Consider the following 20,139-nt stretch of genomic DNA (forward strand, 5'->3'; position numbering starts at 1 on the left):
ATGCACCACAACAAAGATAGGTAATAGATATTTATTGTTCTTGACAGCTTTGCTTGGACAGAATCAGAAAGGTCTGGTTAAAAATTACTCAGTGACACGTCCAGGAAATTATTCAAACTTAATGGCAAAATGCTTTTAAAAGACTTGATCTTTTCCCATCCCAAAGGTGGCTGCAGTTCATCTATAAGGAGTTCTAGATTACATTTAGTTAATTATACAATGTTGGGGTCCTCGGGGATGAATTTGCTTTCCTTAGAAAGTTTAGAGGGTATTTAAAGGAGGACTTCTAACCCAGCTCTTGCAGTGCTGTGTGTTTCCCAGGTACTGGCTGATCATCTTCAGTGGTATTGTCTTGTTTGGCCCTAGATGGTAAATGCATGGTTTCCAGGATACTTTCTGTGGGCATGGTTTGTCATCACATACGCTTACAAATAATAATGAAAAGTGCTATTGATGAGCAATTATGAGAATTTACCTTTTGGATTAATAGACAAGCCTTGCAGGACACACAGGGAATGTGTTTTACCCTTCATGCTCCTGGCACAGTTTTCAGATTAAGAAAAGATGGAAGGATGGAAGATGGAAAAATTAATTTAATGCTTCTGTACTGCAGTAGTGATGTATGCACAGCACAGAGGAACACTGCAAATGTGGTGTTGTGCTGGTTTTGTCTGGGAGAGAGATAATTTTCTTCATAGAAACTAGTTCTATGGGGCTATGTTTTGGATTTGTGCTGAAAATAGTGTTGATGATAACACAGGGATGTTTTCGTTACTGCTGAGCAGTGCTTACACAGAGTCAAGGCCTCCTCTGCCTCTCCCCCCACCCCACCAGCGAGCAGGCGGGGGCTGCACAAGGAGTTGGGAGGGGACACAGCTGGGACAGCTGACCCCAACTGACCAAAGGGCTATTCCACACCGTATGATGTCATGCTCACTATATAAAGCTGGGGGAAGAAGAAGAAAGGGGGCGGATGTTCAGAGCAATGGCGTTTGTCTTCCCAAAGAACCGTTACGCTTGATGGAGCCCTGCTTTCCTGGAGATGGCTGAACACCTGCCTGCCCACGGGAAGTAGTGAATGAATTCCTTGTTTTGCTTTGCTTGTGTGCGTGGCTTTTACTTTACCTATTAAACTGTCTTTATCTCAATGTACAAGTTTTCTCACTTTTACCCTTCCGATTCTCTCCCCCATCCCACCACGGGGGGAGTGAGCGAGCGGCTGGGTGGTGCTTAGTTGCCAGGTGGGGTTAAACCACGACAGGTGTCAAGCTTTATAGAGGGCTGAGAATGCTGCAAAATAAGGATGTATCTATCGTGATCTTAATATTTCATTCAGACTTCAGGGTCTGGGGATTTTTTGTCCTTACCCATACATAATACTTCAACAGGCATATTTGGAGGAGCCTAGTATCAACATCTGTGGAATGACTGCTTATGTATGGCTGTCTATTGCAAAAAACCAAAGCAAACAAAAAATAACAAAGCAAAACACTGTAATCCCCACTGTTTTTCTTGCCACATAATTTCTGTGACAAGAGGAGTTTTAAACATTTATAGGAACACACCAACAGAAAACTCAAACTTGCAATCATTTAAACTATGTTTTAAATACCTGACCCGGGAGAAAAATGCTTTTCTGCTAGGATTCCATTTCAGAGAGAGGCATGAGAAGCACTAGTTAGGCTTGCTGGAGGCAAGTAAACCTTGGAAGAAAGTCTTGCATTGCTTTGCTTTGATTAAAAATCATCACAATATTTAATCAGATTAATCAATTCCCATCTGCTACAAAGGTTAGGTTACTCATACTTCATATTTATCTCTAAATATGTTGCTAACTTATAGCTGAAAATTATTACACTAACTAATGAAGTTGGAGATAAATTAAAAAACAAAACCAAGCATCCTTCCTTCTAAAATTGCCTATTAAGATTTACTTCCAGACCACTTTAGGTAATGGTACAAATGCAAGAGAAAGTGAAATTTGGTCCTGAATCCTCAAGCAGGCAACCAAGAGACACAGGTACAGTAAAAGACTTACTATTCAAGCTGCCTGAATAGTTGGGTAAGTTACATAGGATTATTTACTTTCTCTGATTGAAAGACTCATTTACTCATTTTCTAATCCACTACCAATTGTGAACTGCAAATATTAGAACTGAATAGACACTTGATGTTAAATATTTTGCAGATTTAAGTTACATAAATTACATGCACTCCCTAAGTTAGCCCCACAATTTGTAGAAGAAAATGTACATTGAGATTAAAATATACGCTATCCAAATGATCTATTAACCAAAATATTAATTTGAGAAAATTACGCATGGGTTTTAAAAGATGTGTGCTTTTGGGAAAACAGCAGAAACAAGGTTTGAAATACTGTGTTCTGCCTCTGAAAGACTGAAGAAAAATTTAGACACTTTGAGGTACTTCTGCATATTCATAGTCACAAATAATTTCTGGAAAGGTCAAATTTTTGGAGGAAATTTCTGAAGAACTGGAATCAAATTTTCTCTTCTCCCTCTAGCCCTGCTGATCCTTAGCAAAACAAATGGAAAAGAAAGGAAGAAATAAAAGGAAATGGAAAGAAAGTGGAAATGTTGAAACTACCACAACAAAACAAATGTCAAGATTTTTCTTTGGAAGCTTGCTCTTCAGAAATTAGCCAGCATTTAATCTTAAAGTCTGTAGACAAAATAAACCTCTCTACATTTCTCAAAGAAAGGATTCATTTGGCCTAAGACCATTTCTTTCTTTGAAGTAGAAAGTACGCTCTTGGGGGTTGATCCCCAAATAGTTTTGTTCCTTTAAACCTTTTCTTTGATTAATTTATTTTAAAGAAATCATTTATTCATTCAGCTTTGCTCATTTAGGCCTCTCCATATGGAGCTTTCGTGTGGCACTACTATGCCATCCCAACTTGCCTTGACACCAGCCCCTGCAGGCGGCTTGACCACTGCAGAAAGGTTAAAAAACCTGGTGGAGGAGTGCAGAACAGCTGTTGGAAGCCATATACTGGGGAGAAGAAGTAAAAAAAAATGCCATGGCACGTTTCTGTCTCAGTTGCCAAGGTGTTTCTAGGGATTTGGAGGGCTGTGCCCAGCTCTGGAGATTTGCTTTTATGATATTTATTCTAAAATGAAGGAGAGAAACCAGCCACTTGAAGGTACCGTACTGTGATTTTTATATGATGTTTCCCAATAGTGCGTGTGAATGTAGCAGGACCATCTGGTATGACCCATGCTGCAAGGAGGCTGGAATCTAGTCTCAGTAGCAAACAGATGCAATGAAAGTTGGTAAGTTAAAAAACCAAAACCTACAACATATGAAAAAAAACTCTTTTTTTTTCTTCTGTTAAAGTTGGCACATCTCAATAGATGGCACTAAAAATCCTAATGTGAAGCCGTTCCCTGTGGCTTCATCCCTGAATATCATCACAAGTCTTCCAGTCAATCCACTCCCTTCAAATATCAAACAAGTAACACAATCAATGGACAGTCCCTTAATTCACTATATTAGACACTTCTTTTAATGCAAATTATTCCCTCAGCAATGCTATTTTTAGTTTTTCATTGGCCCTTGCTATGAAAACCACTCAGTGAGAAATTTATCTGGGACAAATTCTCCTGAGGGGAGTTAATCTGTGTACCTCAACTGATGTCAAAGAAGATGCACTAAATTACACCACTTCACAATCTGATTTTTCTGTGGTTTCCTTGACATCAAATTAGCAAACTATATCCACAAAATGTATTCAACAGTTTAAGCTAAACTGACTACCAGCAGATTGCTGAAGCCTTTGCAAACTCCATCCTCCGTTCACCGTAACCACCCTGCTCAGTGAACTGGGCTCTGCAGCTTGGAACAAGTAACAAACGATGCTCCTTGCAGATTTTCCTGCTAGGCTATTTTTTTGACCGTGTCATCTGAATTTATTCAATCTAGGCAAAAATCACACTTCTTGCCTCATTAAATGCAATTGAAAAATCTAAGATCATTGCATAGGTCAGCGCAGCACTTTGCAAAATTATTTATTTCATAAAATTGCACAAATGTATCAGGTAAATTAGTTGAAAACTTGAAAAGAACTTTTTTTTTAGACATGAACTGAAATGCAATATTGAAAAAAGAATTAAATTTTACTTTATAACAAGTTATATAGCTGCAAGTACTTGCTATAAAGGCAGTTAAAGTATGTAAGTTGATTTTATGGTCTTAATCCACCAAAGCTCTGTTTTTACGAGAGGGTTAAACATGTAAATTAGAAAGAGATTTACTGGAAATATTTTGAATAAAAATAAACACAAGAAATATTAAACTATTTGTGGATAGCCCAGCCAAGATTAACGATGAAATTTACTGGCCTATTGATGTTGCAAACAATTGACTCCTACCTAGGATCTATGAAGGAGTAACAAGAAGCTTCAGGGTCAAATTTTGCTCCCAGTTTTACACTGATGTAAATCCAGACTAAGTCTATTGGACTCAGCGTAACAATATAACAACTGTGGAATATTCCCAGGCAGCCACCAAAGAGTAGCTGCAGAAACATGCTGCTGTAAGGAGTCGCAGAATCTGGCCATAGGCATTTCAAACCCTGATTTGCACTTTGTGCTTGGGCCTGAAGTGTGCTCAGGTTTGCAGTATTGGCCAAACAGAAGGTCTGGCTGCGTAAGAAATGCTGAATAAAGAACTCAAATGCCAATGCTGTCAGCATATCTGAACAGTTTTACCTTTACACACATGCAACCATCCTGCTGACTTCATTTTCTTAATCACCTCTAAAATTCTCACAGAAGTTTAAAATTCTGTTTCCTAAGATGGCCATCAAGACACAAATTTATTATAGCAGAGTGTCAGGGAAACTAAAGAAGCCCAACAAATATAAGCAGACAATTGTTTTTCATTGGTTTCTCTGTTCTGTTGCTGCAGAAAGTTTAAAAAAAATACTTGAAGATGGAATGGAACGAAGAGAGGTACATTAAAAACAGGCAAACACACAGAAACGGCTTACTTAAAAAGCCAAGCAAGGTTGGCTTTTAGGTTAAAATAAAGCAAGGAAAATCTAGGTTTGATTCTGCATCTGTCTGAATTAAATAGCAAAAACTTGTATTTATTTTAGTCATTCCAGCCATATGCATATGTATGGCTGAAGATTTTGTTATATTCCTATAGAATCTCTTTACATTTTATGCCTAAAGAAATGAAGTGAAATTTACTTTATAAAATATTTACGGAATCTTCTTAAGAACTATTAAGCTCATTAGCCAGGTGAATTCGTTTTGGATTCGGCCAACAAACTGTGTAACTAGCTGAGATCCACAGGGCCAGCTGTCTAAAAGACAAGTTAGTCTGTATGGGAGCCAACAGCCAGATGGAGACGACAGCCAACTCAGGAAATACAATATTAAGCCTGAAAGAATGTCAAAAGACAGTAAAAAGTCTGACCGCTGAGCTCCATAAACACAGGTTTGAATCGTCATCAGTATTCTGCCTTTGAATCCAGCCTTTCTGCCTCCCTCTCCCCCCGCCGCTCCCGCACCGGTTCACCTCGCACGTCCTCATTAGGATGAGTTCAGCAAAAAGCCAAGTAGAGCAGCACTGGAGCTGGGGGTTTAATCCTAGGAGGAGGCTGATGGGTGCTCAGCCAGCTCACTACAAAACCGTGTTACACATTCAGCAAACAGAAAGCTCAGCTTGACAGAGAGGAAATATAATTAGGATAAAGAAAAAAGAAAAGAAGAGGAAGGAGGGCTCCTGTTACCGAGGGGTTAGGAGAATTCATAAGGCCTCTAGACACAAGGAAGAAGCTCAAAAGCAGGAGAGGAAGTCTGAGGCAGATTATTTCTCCCTTTTGTAAGGCAAATGACTAATTATACAAAGCAAGATGTTTTTTTCCAAAGAGATTTGGAAGGTATCATGCAATATTGATACAGAAATTGTATTCGATGCAGGTTTACAAGCCAAGAGGTAAAAGAAAATGTAAATGTAAACATGGTGTTTTCTCCTTATTCTCCCCGTGGCTCTTCCCTTTGTCAGAAAAACACCTAGCACGCCTGCCTCGGTGCAGAAAGTTCCCTGTGAAAGGGCAAAATACTTCCAACTGGAGATGGTTTTAGGCTTTCACACTATGTGTCCAGAAAGGCAAAGACACAGTGAGTTTAATCTAACTGAATTTCCATTCTTGAGCATTGTTGCTATTTATTTTACTCATTTTTCTTTCAAAGGAAGAAAAAAAAAATCCCTGTTAGAGGGAGCTGGATCGATACTAAGAAATTCTTTGTCGGATAAAATAAGAACGATCATTAACCTTGCTGCTTATGAATTAAATGCAAACTCCACTTTTCAACTCGCCTTTCCCATAGCATCCCTAGCAAACTTCCCTCATTTTGTTCAGCAATCAAAGCCCAGCCCAACCACCCAAACAAACGCTGTTACTAATAATCTTTAAGATCTCTTCCCACTGCGTGAATGGGGAAAAAAAAAGGAGGAGGTATTTCGTGACACGGTTCAGGTATTTTGATGATGGAGGCTCTTCAGTCTGTTTACTTAGGCATGGATTTGAGGCTGGATTATGTATATTATTTATAGATCCAATCTCTCTGGGAGCGTCATGTGAACAAAGTTCACGGTCGCGCCAGCAGCTCCACACCGCTCGATGCATGGGCTCCCTGTGGCCAAGATCAGGCCCTGCCTTCTTCCTGCAGCTGGCTGCAGGATCAGCCGTAGCAGCCCAGTTACCAGCTTGGAAATTATTGATAGCAGGCTCTGGTCTCCATTTAAGGGCTTGATCCATCACCTCCAAGAATGTGTTTTAACTGCCACCATTACTCTCTGAATTGTGATTGGGTGCCATGTCTGAGCAGTCAAAAAAGATTTTATCTACAGCATCATTGAGGGTGATGCTTTACTTTTGAATGTCTAAGAATGCTAACTTTATTGTGGGTTATATTAATTTTATTTCCAGGAAAAATTCAATTTTTATTTTCAGTTCAGCTCTTTCGCCCCCAAAATGCACTTTCCCTGATGGCCTCTATTTTGCTTTCCTTTTCCAAGAGCAGAGAAAATTTATTAGGATTTCCTCTGTGCTTGTAGGATTTGGCTGTTAAATCGTGATTGCTGTGTCGAATTTTGCTCATCCTGTTATTCTGCTGCCTTCTCTCCATCCTGCAAATGGCTTATTGATAAGGAAAAGTTTTAATAGTCTTATTCATCTCTTGAATTCATATTGTTAATAAATGTCATCTGAAATCTCAATACTGGTTACCCTTCGGGGAAAAGAATACTTTACTGAAACACAGTGCCTTCCAGTTCCAAGCATGGAGTAAAATTTCTGATTGAGCTGCTGGTTTCCACAACGGAGGGAGCTCCGCCGGCCTCCGGTGTGTACCCGCTGCCGCAGACAAGGGCCAGCGCTGCTGTACAGCCTCTGCTCAGTCCCGTTCCTTCAACTCCATCATAGTTGCTAATTATACTGAGCTATAACCAAGCCAGAAACACATCAGAGCCAGTAGTACTCTAGAATATGTTTTAGACATGGAAGAGAAAATGATGAAAAGGGTTTGTCCATACCCTTTTGTAAATAAGAAAAAATGTCCTAAGTCAAAGGCACCAAGACAGGAATAGGAGCCCTAGTATCTGAGATTTTCCCCCCTCCAACACCGCAACTCAAAAGGTCTTTCAAATAAAATAGGAGTTTTAGACCAGAACCACCTACAAGCATGTGCCTAGCATAAATGCAGGCAAAATACAGGGGCAGAACCTGCTCCCTTCATGTTATCTTTATTAGCAGCCTCATTTAATTGGACTTCCTTCAAATTAGGATACCATGGATATCAAAATTTAATGCCATCTGCCAAAACATTTTTGGAAATTGTTGACATTTCTGAAAATGTAATCCACGCTGCAGGACAGAGTCCGCTTCAGTCTCCTTTCGTAGGTGATGAGAAGTATGATGTTAATCATTAATGTATGTCTTATGTTAGCTGTGCAGACTGACAGGTAGTTCTAAGAGAATTTTTGTTGTATTTTCTGATTTTTCCAGAATAGACTGTATGAGATGAGGAGCACTTAGCTTTTGCAGACTGTGATCTCAAAAGAAGGTTTATAACTGCGTGCAAAATGCGTGTGCAAATTTGTTTCTAACTTGCATTTAACTTTATCGCAACTGAGCTCTTAAATTAAGTAGCTGTGTTCAGAAATGGCTGTAATTAGTTAGCTGCATACCTACTTACTAATTTGTTCACACAGCTAAAGTAACCTGCATGCACAGAAACGTATGCACAACTCCGCGAGAAAAGCACAGGCGGGAGAGGTGCTTCTCTTCTTGACTTTCTCTGCACTTCTGCATCTGCTGTGTGCAGAACAGGTCCTTAGACATTCAAGTGAGAGAAGGGGAACAGGAAAATGGTGTTGCCAGGCCAGACTTAGCAGGTGCCTGCACCTGCAGACAAGGAAATAGGAAAGTCAACTTTTGAAAAAATCTGACTCAACTTATACCTTGTCTTGCTGATCAGTTGGGTTTTTGATGTTACTTGCCTTTTTTTTCAGATTCTTCACCTAAGTTTTGGCTATTTTCTAGTTTTTCCATTTTTTTTGCTACTATAGAGACAGTTGATGTCATTGTCCACAACAAAATGAAATTAAAACAACTTGTCTGAAATTATTGTAACGTTTTTAATCTCTGACAAATGATGGATCTTTCAAAATTGTCAGTAGTTTCAAATTTCAATCTACATTTATGTACGCGTTATAAATATATTTGCTGTTATTTGTGCAGTGTTAAAAGGCTACGCAGCAGCATGAGGTACAGAAGAATTTTTAAGCATGACATGTTGAAATAATGTGAAATTATTTATACATTTGTATTTATTTACAAAATATTGTGGCACAAAATCTTTTCCTGTTTTCATACAGCTTTGTTTTGCAAGAGTCCTCCAGACAGGTGTTCCTATGCATTGGCATAAATCTTTTAATCTGCAGATCCAATTTCTACAAAAGGGACAAAGTTGTGCTGCGAGTATTTGCTTTATTTCTTGTTTCCTTTCCTTGTTTACAGCAAGTGGCACTTCTCAGCTTGACTCTTCTACCCATCTCTGTTGGTGTCACTGAATAAGGGGATATTCATGCATTCCTAGAAAACAGTAAAATTTCTCTTTACCTCTTGTCTGACCAATGCGATTCCCTAAAACTTGAGTCTGGCTTTCTGAATTTTAGAGAGTATTTTGTTTGTTGCTAGCTAAGAGGACTTTCGGCTGCTTTATGGCTTCTCAAAGACTTTGCTGAGTTCTGCAGACTTCATGCTTCACCCTCAGTTCTCCACATCAACTGAAAACCAGTCCCAGCTCCCATTTGCCCGCAGAAAGCCTTGGTGTTCAGCAGTCAGTGGGTTTCAGTGCTTTTTATTCCTCCTCTTAGTTTCCTGGTTCTTCTTTAATGTCTTTTGTCTGTTGGTGTCCAGATTTATGGCCAGCATTTGTTGGTGCACGGAGCTGAGGTGCTGTGTGAGCTGGCTGTCCCCCAGGCCTCTTCCTCTACAGAACGGCAGGCAGCAAGATGTGCTGGCATTCACAGCTCCAAACAGATCAGCACCTTTCCCAGCTGGGTTTGAAAGGTAGAAAGCTGCACCCAGATGTAGATGCCTCTGGGCAAGAAGTGAATGAAGGCTGCTGGTGGTTAATGGTTGACGTGGGACATATTTGTTGCAAAGCTGTTATAGGCACAAAAAATTAGTTGTATTGAAAGGTATCTATCTAAAAATCATATGCTCAATTTCTTACAAAACATTGGCATTTTGTTTTTGGTTTGGATGGAAATCTGCTTAGCCAATTCTGCTTCTGGGAGCACTGTATCATTTCTGCCAGTCCCTGAAGAGGGTTTAGGTTTCACCATGAGACCATTTCAAATGGGACCATGTGATGCAGGAGAGATCTTCTCTAGAAGCCATCAGCAGCACCAAACCAGTCACGTTTTTAATAATCTTGAAATACGTGGGAGTACTAAGCTAAGGTACCTGCTGAGTCTTCCAGTCTTTTCAGCACACATCAAAAAAAGAAACTAATACTAGACAGAGGTGTCTAATCAAAACATTACTAGGGGCTGCCATTTGGCAGCACCATGAGGTGGTACTGGGCAATATTAACCTCAAAGAGCAGTCAGTAAAGTCCTATCAGTGATCTAAGTGTCTGAGTAGACTGGCTTTGAGGAGGGCTGCTTCCCTCCTGGCTGCGAAATGGGGGCTCAACGGCAGCGTGCGCAGGGTCGGGGTGTCATGCCCAAATGCGAGCCGCAAATACGTGCACCGGAGGTCTGTGTCCTGCGAGACTCCTCCGGGTTTAGATGCTGCCTTTCAACCAGGCTGCAGTTCTTTCCCCCTCCTCTTTTTGAAAATAGAGGACGGTGCAAGGTTTTGTTGCTTTCCTTTTGGCTTCGTAGCTGCTTACAAAGTTGCCTGGGAAGACAAGTGTGTGTGTGTGTCTGCCGAGAGGCCAATTCCAAGAGGAGGGTCTCTAGTAATGAAGTGTCGTATCTGCTCAGCTAGGTGAGAGCTGGGCAGGTTTGTTACGACATAACTCTTTGGGGGGGTTGTGGCTAGAGCGGGGGGAGACAGAGAGAAGTGGAGTCTGCAGCACCCCAGCAGTGATATCAGACACAGGATCTGGCAGCTTTGGGGTAAGCTGCCACCTCTCCGCTCCACCACTCAGAGCATCCTGGATCTCCAGCTCAAAGGGGAGAGAGAGCCAGCAGCGGCAATCATGGCAACGTCAAATGGTTTTATTTCTTCATGACCTCTCTCTTCTCCTCTCTCCCATCAATAATTCACCTGAGGGCTTTTTTTTTTCCCACCCCCCCGTCCTTCTCACTCCTTTTTTTGATGTGGAGAGAGGGGAGAAAAGGGGGCACCGGAAAGTGTTTATTTTGTTCGGCAGCTTTTTGCGGCGTGTTTTAAAGAGCTCGCGAAAGGACCCGGGGAAAGAAAAAAGAAAGAAAGAAAGAAAGAAAAAAAAAAGAAAAGGCACAAAGTGGTGGCGGGGGGGAGGAGGAGAAGAGAAGAAGGAGAGAAAAAAGAGCCAGAGGGACGAAGCGGAGGAAAGACGACTTTCAGCGCGGCGTTGCCGGGAGGTGCGGGTGTGTGTGCGTGTGCGCGCGTGTGTGCGGGGGGAGCGGCTGCCGCTGCTGCCGGCGCTGCCTCCCGCTGGTGCGGGCGCGGTGGCCGGAGCGGGGCGCGGAGCGGCGGCGCGGGCGGCCGCGGGTGCCGACCATGGGCTGGCGGCTGCTGCCCGCCGTCCTGCTGGCCCTGGCGCTGGGCGGCCCCGCGGCGCGGGCGCAGAACGACACGGAGCCCATCGTCCTGGAGGGCAAGTGCCTGGTGGTCTGCGACTCCAACCCGGCCACCGACGCCAAGGGCTCGTCCTCCTCCCCGCTCGGCATCTCCGTGCGGGCGGCCAACTCCAAGGTGGCCTTCTCGGCCGTGAGGAGCACCAACCACGAGCCCTCCGAGATGAGCAACAAGACGCGCATCATCTACTTCGACCAGGTAAGCGGCGGGCGGCGGGGCCGGGGGGGACCCCCGCGGGGCCGGGGTGCCCGGGCCCCGCTCCGGGACGCGGCCGGGAGCGATCAACAGGTGCCGGTGCGGCCGCCCGCTCGCCCCGCGGGGGCCCCCCCGCGTCGCCGCCTCGCCCGTTTCCTTAATTCCGGCAAAAAGTTGGGGTGCAGGGGGCGGCTGCCTGCGGGGAGCCCCCCGCGGAGCCCCCGCACCCCAACGCTGGAGGAACGGAGGGGCCGGGCAGGTGGCAGCTGGAGGCTCGGGGGGAGCCGGGGCCAGCCGCCCCCGCGGAGGGCACCTCACGCCCCGCGGTAGTTTCCCACTTGCCCCCCGGGGACGGGGCCGACGGCGGGGGAGGGCGGAGCGGGGCGCGGAGCGGTGGGCAGCCGCCGTCGGGGCCCCGGGGGGGTTCGCCGCCGGCCCCTCCCGCGCCCAGCTCCCCGGGGGCCGCAGGCTCCGGCCCCGCCGGCCTCCGCGGTGGACGAGTCCGAGGAAGTTACGAGGGCGAAGCGGCGCCCGGCGGCGCTGCGCGGGTCCCCGAGCGGCCCCCGCGGGTCTGCGCCGCGCTGGGGGGCGGCGGGAGCGGCGGGGGCGGCAGCCGGGGCCGTGCGGGCACCCGAGGGGCGGCCCTGGCTGCGCACAGGGCGCGGACGTGGCCCCGGCGGGCTGGGGGATAGGGTTTGCTCAGGTGCAAGCAGCCTGTGTAGATTTTAGACGGCTTGTGCAGCTTTTGATTGGGGAAAGAAAGACGAATTTTAAGGAAAAAATAATTTAACTTTTCCATAACAATCACAGGTCCCTAGTACAGCCTAGTACAGCTCATCTCAGTCACTAATAGTAACATACAGATGCCAGCACACATTTCATACACCAGCTCCCGTCTTAGGGCAGGTCCAAGGTAATTGTGACTGATGGTTATTTTGCTTCCTATACCATATCATAATGAACAGTAAATCGTCGTGACAACTGAAGCCAGATATGTCACGTAGCTTAATGCCAGCGATGTAAATTACCTTAACTTCATGGACCTTCCTAGCGGCTTTCTAGGGCTGTGTCTGGCATAAAGGAGCCTGAAAATATCAATTAATAAAAAAGCATAACTAAGTGGAAAGAAAGAAAAATGTAGTCATTAGAGAAGGTATTTAGCATATGGACGATGCACTTATTTAATATGTTCTCCTCTGTTACTTGTCTCTGTTTAATCAAACGCAAATTATTATTAGTGCTTACAAAAAACAAATAAAGCAGCAAAGGCTCACAGCCAGTTTTTGCTCAGAGATGCCAGGTATTTCAGTAACTCAGTCTGACTATAAACTGGTGGATGAATTATATCATTCACTACATCCTTCCTCACAGCTCAAGACTTTCAGAAAGCCGGTGTTGACTTGACCATTGCTTTTTAGCCAAAAGCAGTATGCCACTCCCTGAATTAGTGTTTTGATGTCATTTTTGGGGAATGATGAACAAAAATGCCTTTCTTTATCTCCTCTAAACATGTATAGAAGAAAGGTCTTCAAGGTATGATATAATAGCAAAGTAAGAATATTTTCCACCCTAGTTTATTTATAGTAAAGTTGTACTATAAACATAACTAAATATCCATTTTATGAGTTATATTCCAACTTAATTGAGAGAACAATGAATAAAACAGCATAGACGTAGATTAAAAAATTTCCATGGGTGAATGTTTTCTAAAGTCAATAGTCTGTATTTTTTATTTTGCACTGAATACCTGTACTAATTCCCATGCTATATTTTTGTTTGTAGATCCTAGTAAATGTGGGCAATTTTTTCACGTTGGAGTCTGTCTTTGTAGCACCAAGAAAAGGAATTTACAGTTTCAGTTTTCACGTAATTAAAGTCTATCAGAGTCAAACAATTCAGGTATGTTGCTCAAGTATGATTATAAAATCTTTTACTTAAATTGTTTATTTAGAATAGGATCTTGACTGAACATAAGGAGTATTTAACACACTTTGAAGGAAAAATACCTTCGTTTAAAGCAACCTGTGGTGTAGAGTTCCTAGCAGTAGAGTGAATCCATTTAGACTGAACAGCTGTAATCAGGCAGGATCCTCACCTCAGATAAATTGCCCTAGCTTCACTTCTGTACCGTAAGAACTGAATATCTGGGGTGATATAAAGCATTAAATAGAATGAATCATCCAAGAGTAAAACAGAGCTCTAAATTTCAATTAATTGCATAAATACTATTGAAGAGTCATATTTGCTACAGGTTAAACTGACTGTCTTGAACACAGGAGTTCTGGGGATACGTACCAGATTTGATTATTTTTGTAACATTTTGTGGCCTGGCTGTTCATGACACCAGTCTGCTGTGGACCGAGGTTAGTTAAGGTGGTCTACTTGTTCTGTACTACACCGAAATGTTACACCGCTACAGGGATGTCTTATCAGGAACCTTTATAGCAGTTTAAACTTTTTTTTCACCATATAATACGTAAAAGATGTGTCATATCTTAAAAAAAAATGTGATTCTGCATTTTCTTCTGTAACATAATAGCAGCTGAACTACCCAATTAAATATAAGTATGTACTAGCTTAGAGGAAAAGCCTCTAAGTTCCTGAACATCCCCTTGCTGAGCCAACAGTAAATTCCTTAAAGTACGTTCCTTAATCTTCCTGCCAGGTCCTGCAATGTCTGTGACATACATACTGGTTTTCTGGATCTGGAATAACACCTGCGGCTTCCCTTGTTTCCACCCATGAGACCACTAGATTCATAGAAGCATTTGATGCTTTCTCCCTGATCTGTTGTGCTCCTGAATATGGTTTTCAGTGTACAAAGCTGAGATGAAATGGATTTCTGCAGGACTGATCAGCCATTTCTTTGTGGCAGCTCTGGCTTTGAGTTGCCGGTAAAGCTCCTCAGAAAAGTGTAAATGGTAGAGATGGCAGAGAGAGCTGGTGCAAGACACTCACATGCCTGGTGTCATTCGTCTTCAGTTTACAACAGGAAATCATGGTTCCATTCAGGTCAATGACAAAAGTCTTTTAGATGAAATACTGACCTCATGAAAATCTCTATAATGAGCTTATAAGCTATTTAATATGCTCAAACTTTGTTCCTTTCACTCTTTTAAAAGCTGAAGGTTGAAATGGCCTAGAGTGACTGTATGTCAGCCAGCTTTATTGTATTTAAAAGACATTGTCAAGAGAGATGTCAAGGCTTGGGTTCTGGAAGCCCAGTGCAGACTTTGGTGTCTCACATACCAGGTACTCAAACCTGGGAGTCTGGGGCTCGTAACAAGGAGTGTTACAACCTGCCACATGACCCGAAATCTTTCATAGATCAAGAGTTTCTGAAGTGGTGGATGTGTTTGGTTGGCTCCATTTTGGCAGAGTTAACGTGAAACCATCCGAAGCAAACTTGTGATGTGTCTTCTGCTGTGATTAAAATAACTAAGATGATCTGCAGGGGAACCTGACCTAGAGAGATGGTACAGAAGGAATGAGATAAACCAAAACCAAGCAATGTGTAAACTCTTGATGCCCTTTTTTTGCATGTGTGATAACTAGGGGGGGAAGACCGAAAGCCATTGCAGTAGAGCAAACCAGCTTGAGTCTCAGCCACATGCAGACCTAAACACCACTAAATCACCTGAAGGCTTCCTACATAAGTGATATTACCATGCCCCTGGAACATCTGTTAGTGCCATTAAATATCATTAAACTGAAATTGGTTCCCTGGGGACATCTGATTAAGTGGATTTCCCAGATAGGCGAATCCCAAATCAGGGCCAGATTCTGCTGCCCTGACTTACGCTGAGCACTAATTTATTCCATGGCGACTCCCATTAAAATTAATGGGAGCATATGCAAGGCCAGCATACTCAATATGAATAAGCATTTCATAATTCACCCCTCTGTGACTGCATTATAGCTGCTTAAAAAGAAAAAGCAGAAGAAAGCTAATAGTTTGCCACTGGGGGAATGAAAAATGCCTGGATCTGTCTGTTCCCCCAGCCCCTGCCCATCTTTATTTACAGAGTGTCTGTGTGATGTTGCTTTCAGAGCAGAGGCTGTGCTGACTTTCAGAAGTGCTTTATAGAACAATGGATTCAGTACCAAAACACAGTGCAGTGGTTCATAAAGCTAAAGGTCTGTTCTAGACTTCAAAACTAAGCTGCCATCAGTAATGGAAGGGACATATATTCTGCTCTCAATGAAGTGTAAGCTCCCAGCCTACTGCAGTACCTTTGACATCTCATTAGCTGCCTATATCGCATCTCTGGGTGCCTAAGTTTCTTGAAAATGTCTTCTTTGCTAGTTCATGTCTGAATAACCTGTGAGGTAGGCAGAGTGAAACAAAGTGAGGTAATAGCTTACATCTCCATATTACCAGGGAGTTACAACAATTAATGTGCCCAAGCAACAGCTGAAAGCAATGTCGCGTTACCTTTCACACCGACTGAGCCCGGCCCGTGGCATGCAGCGGACAGCGTCCCATGACTTCACTCAGCTGCAGGTCAAGCCCATGAAACACGAATGTGCTTGTACGCTCCAAATAAATGTAATGATTAGTTTAAAACAAACAAACAAACAAACAAAAGCAGTGAAGATTGGGACCTTAGCAGACCTCATACACTGTGGTTAATATTCAGTGCTAGTTCTTGATGTTTTTCTGTTAATTAGAGCTTTTCAGTGATTTTTCTCTTGTAGGTTAATTTGATGCTAAATGGAAAGCCAGTCATTTCTGCTTTTGCTGGGGACAAGGACGTCACGCGTGAAGCTGCCACTAATGGAGTCCTGCTCTATCTAGACAAGGAGGATAAGGTTTACCTGAAATTGGAGAAAGGTAATCTGGTCGGTGGATGGCAGTATTCTACGTTTTCTGGCTTTCTGGTGTTTCCCCTGTAAAGTCAATTTTCCTGTGACATTCATCCAGGTGTGGACTCATCATTGCCTCTGTTACATGAAGATCATTTTATCATCATGGGATTGATGTTTCTTTATTGGTTTTTCATGGGTGAATATGGATTCTCTTTATGGATTTTGGCCCCATCTGAACTACTCAGAAGTTTCACAGAATTTTGTGTGCTTAAATACAATATGTTTGGATTGAGACTAAAGCAGACGATAAATATCTATGCTTAATGTTACAGTCTAAAGCTGCCTGCAAGAGTTATTCAGATTTCATTTACTGGACTTATTGGATTCATGGGAGAAGCGGATTTTCTTTAATTATGAAAAGACTGGCAACCAGGTCTATAATTTAGGAGAGTTTGAGTTCAGACTTCAATCAAGAGTTAGTGTGTTGCTGCCAAAGAACTGTATATTGATATATTGGTCATACATGTTTTTGTCATTGGGACTTAACTGACATGATCTATTCCATTGTCTTGAGAAAGGTAATTATTATTGATAAGTGGTTGACTTTAATTCTCCTCTCCGTGTAGTGTGTTGGATGGTTCACCCATATATTTATGCTCTGTCACCGGTCACAATCAAGTCTAGCCTACATAAAGCTAAGAGGTTGTGGTTGTATTTTAGTTGGATATGTATCTTTTCCACGTGCTGTTTTCTAAAAAGAAGAGCAGATTATAACCATTAAGAAAAATATTCTTACCAGGGTTAAAGGTGATCATTCAGGCACAACTTTGCAAAACAGCTTTGCCCTGCAGGAAATCTCACACTTGTTCTTCAATTTTAATTAACATGATTGATAATAACTGCTTTATTAAAAACCTAAGGGATTCCTTCCTTAGACACAACCACTTTATTAGCTGGAGATGAGATCCCCTTGTTTGTAATTATGTCTGTTTTTCAAACCTTCTGTTGTGTTAACGGTATCATCTGGTTTTGCCTTAACTCCACAACTGTATATAATTTTAGATCATATGTTTATCAAATATTAAATCCAAATAGCCGGTACCTAACTTGGTGCAATATCTTTTCGGCTTTTTGTACAGGTCATATGAATTCATAAACTTATTTATTATATCATTGTTACATAATAAAGATTAATATATGTTAGCTGAATTTTTGACCTTTGGATTTCGAAAGTCACTTCATGCTATTTTTTTATTGGATATAATTATTATATGCAAAGTGTAAGCTTTTGGGATTCACAGAAACTGTCCGGGGAGGCAGGCAAACTGTCGTAGTTTAGTGTGGCAGAATCCTAGAGGTAATCAGAATGATCTAGACATAACCTATGCATTTTATTTAAAAAACATTTAGGCAGAAATCCTGTCTTCACTGAAGTTAGAGTTAAGAATCACATTGATTCCAAAGGATTTTGGATGAGACCTGTGCTTTAGGTTTTGCCATCAGTACTAAACTCCAGTGCAATCAAACTGAATATCAATTAAAAATGATTTTCACATGAACTGCTAATGAAACCTCCATCCCTCATGCCCAAAATATTCACTGAATTTGATGGATATTTGTGCCTTGCAATATCATGAAGATTCTAAAATAAAAAACTTGAGAAACATTTTGGATGGAAGAATATCCAGCAATCTGGCACCTTCTCTAAAAGCCAGTTTAGGCTTGGATTTGCTGTTTTAGGTAATCTGTTTCCAATTTCTTCACTTGTTAGCCAAGTGCAGTGTATCATATTGCTCTAACCACTGTAAATGGATATTTCACTGATTTAAAGTCTAATGCACGGCTGGTTGATGCTCCTGATAAAAATGCCAGGGAATCAGTGGCACAGAATTGTGCCCAAATTCCTTATTTTTATGGATGCAACCTACAGAATTTTGGGGGGAATTTCAGGAAGATAGGTGGGTACATTTGCACTCCTATGGGATAAATCAGACGAGGAGGTAATTTGTTAGACACAGTATCGTTTCTGTACAGAACACTGCAGTATCGGAGGAAGTGGAAAGAAGGAAAATGATTTACATCACTGAAAAATATAAAAGTTTTCCATTATGACTAATCAAAATGTACCACCACTGTACCTCCAAAATGTGTGTATATATATATATTTATGTATGTCTAAAAACCCCTGGGATTGCAGCACATAATATGCATGATATTATAAAAAGGTTATTTGTCATAGGAGTTTATTTCAGAGAGGAACATCAGTATTTTGTATAAAATTGGTAAAATCGGAAAGCTCGCCTTACCCATTGATATATATGTAATGTAAAAGAAATATTGTTCCTACACAGATAGAAGAAAAATGTCATTAAAGGTGTGAGAATACTTTTCAGAATGATCAGATGTATCTAATTTCTTTAGTTTTAGTAAACATATGATCTTTAAAAGCTGCCTTTAGCATTCAGCAATAATACTGAACTATCTTAATATACTGTTGATTTCCCCTTGGCAAAACATTTCTGATTGCTTCAGAGTCATTAACCGTTATTTATTTAAACTTTAACTAGAGAGTCTAGGAAGTTATTCAATTAAGGAGATACGTTCTGATGGAAATGTCCTAAACTTTTCTTCGCAGCCTCTAAAATCAGAATAACTAATTATTTTGCTAGTTAAAGGGAAAAAAGTTTAAGAGAAGGCACTGTAAAGCAGCTTGTGATATCTTCACACAACGCTGAGCACCGGCTCCATTCAGAGGTGGCCTCTGGAGGTGGGCAACTACACGCCCATTCTCTTAGCTCACATTTAAAGACTTGAATAATAATGAACTATGGTTTTTAGACTACAATTTGTGCTACTTTCCAGATCTTGAGCTCATTTTCATTTTATTGTCCCATGCTTCAGTTATGTCAGTAGGAGTCTCCCAGAAGAGGTGTTCCCAGTAGATAAGCTAACCTAGATGGAGCTGGGACTGGAAACTACCGTTTTTCTTCTCTCTCTTTCCTCATTCCTTTTCCTTCTGTCTTCTTGTGTTACTGCTACAGTAGGTTTCTTGTTCAGAAGCAACAGCTCAGGAGACACTTCAAATTTCAAAGGGTATTTAAGATTAGAGGTTTGATTTATTTTAAAGAACTTAAACCTCCATTGAGCTGCATTGTAAAGGTTAGAGGCGAATTTCTGATTCTGCTGAATTTCATGATGCTAGTCTTATTGATTTTGGTGAGGGCAGAATTTCCCACTCTGTGTGTATCCCCGCTACAGAACATACTGAGGATCTATACCCACATCCTTCAACATATACCCACTTTGCAGTCAACTTTGTAGCTTACAAAAGTTGATCGTGCCAGAAAACTTTCTGGCCATGTGTGGTGAAGATAAGAAAAAAAGTTACTTTCTGAGAATAATGTATATATTGTTATTATCAGTGATCTCTTTCCAAAGGAGATCAGTATTTTTACCATTTAATCTGTATTTTATTTATATTTATATTTTATTCATATTTTATTATAAAACTAAGGGAAAAAAAAGAAGAACCATATTGTCCTCCTCAGGTGATGTAAATGTTTTTGGTAGAGCCGGGAATACCCTGGTCTCCTAGATTCATTATGTGTAGAAAGCTGCTCTGTTCTATTGAATCCTATTTGCCACAAAGAGTTTAGGCTATATATGCCAAATGACTGCAGAGCCAAAAAAGATACTGTTCAAAAGAGCCTGGGTAACGGAAATGTTTTTGGAAAAGGCACTGAGGTAGCTGTGAAAATTTCACTAGCAGTTTTGTCTTTACATAAAAAGGAAAAACTAAC

At 41.6% G+C, this 20,139-nt stretch overlaps 1 protein-coding gene across 1 annotated transcript; it reads left to right on the forward strand.

The window, feature by feature from the left end:
• Positions 1–11,257: 11,257 nt before the first annotated feature.
• Positions 11,258–16,426, forward strand: CBLN4 (cerebellin 4 precursor; the record flags this gene model as incomplete). The annotated part of the gene is made up of 3 exons (XM_082325788.1): positions 11,258–11,533; positions 13,313–13,429; positions 16,229–16,426. The coding sequence occupies 3 exons, from the start codon at positions 11,258–11,260 to the stop codon at positions 16,424–16,426; spliced, it is 591 nt and encodes a 196-aa protein (XP_082181914.1).
• Positions 16,427–20,139: the final 3,713 nt, after the last annotated feature.

This window comes from Platalea leucorodia (genome assembly GCF_965183815.1).
Source record: "Platalea leucorodia genome assembly, chromosome: 13".
In the NCBI taxonomy this organism is placed as follows: Eukaryota; Metazoa; Chordata; class Aves; order Pelecaniformes; family Threskiornithidae; genus Platalea; species Platalea leucorodia.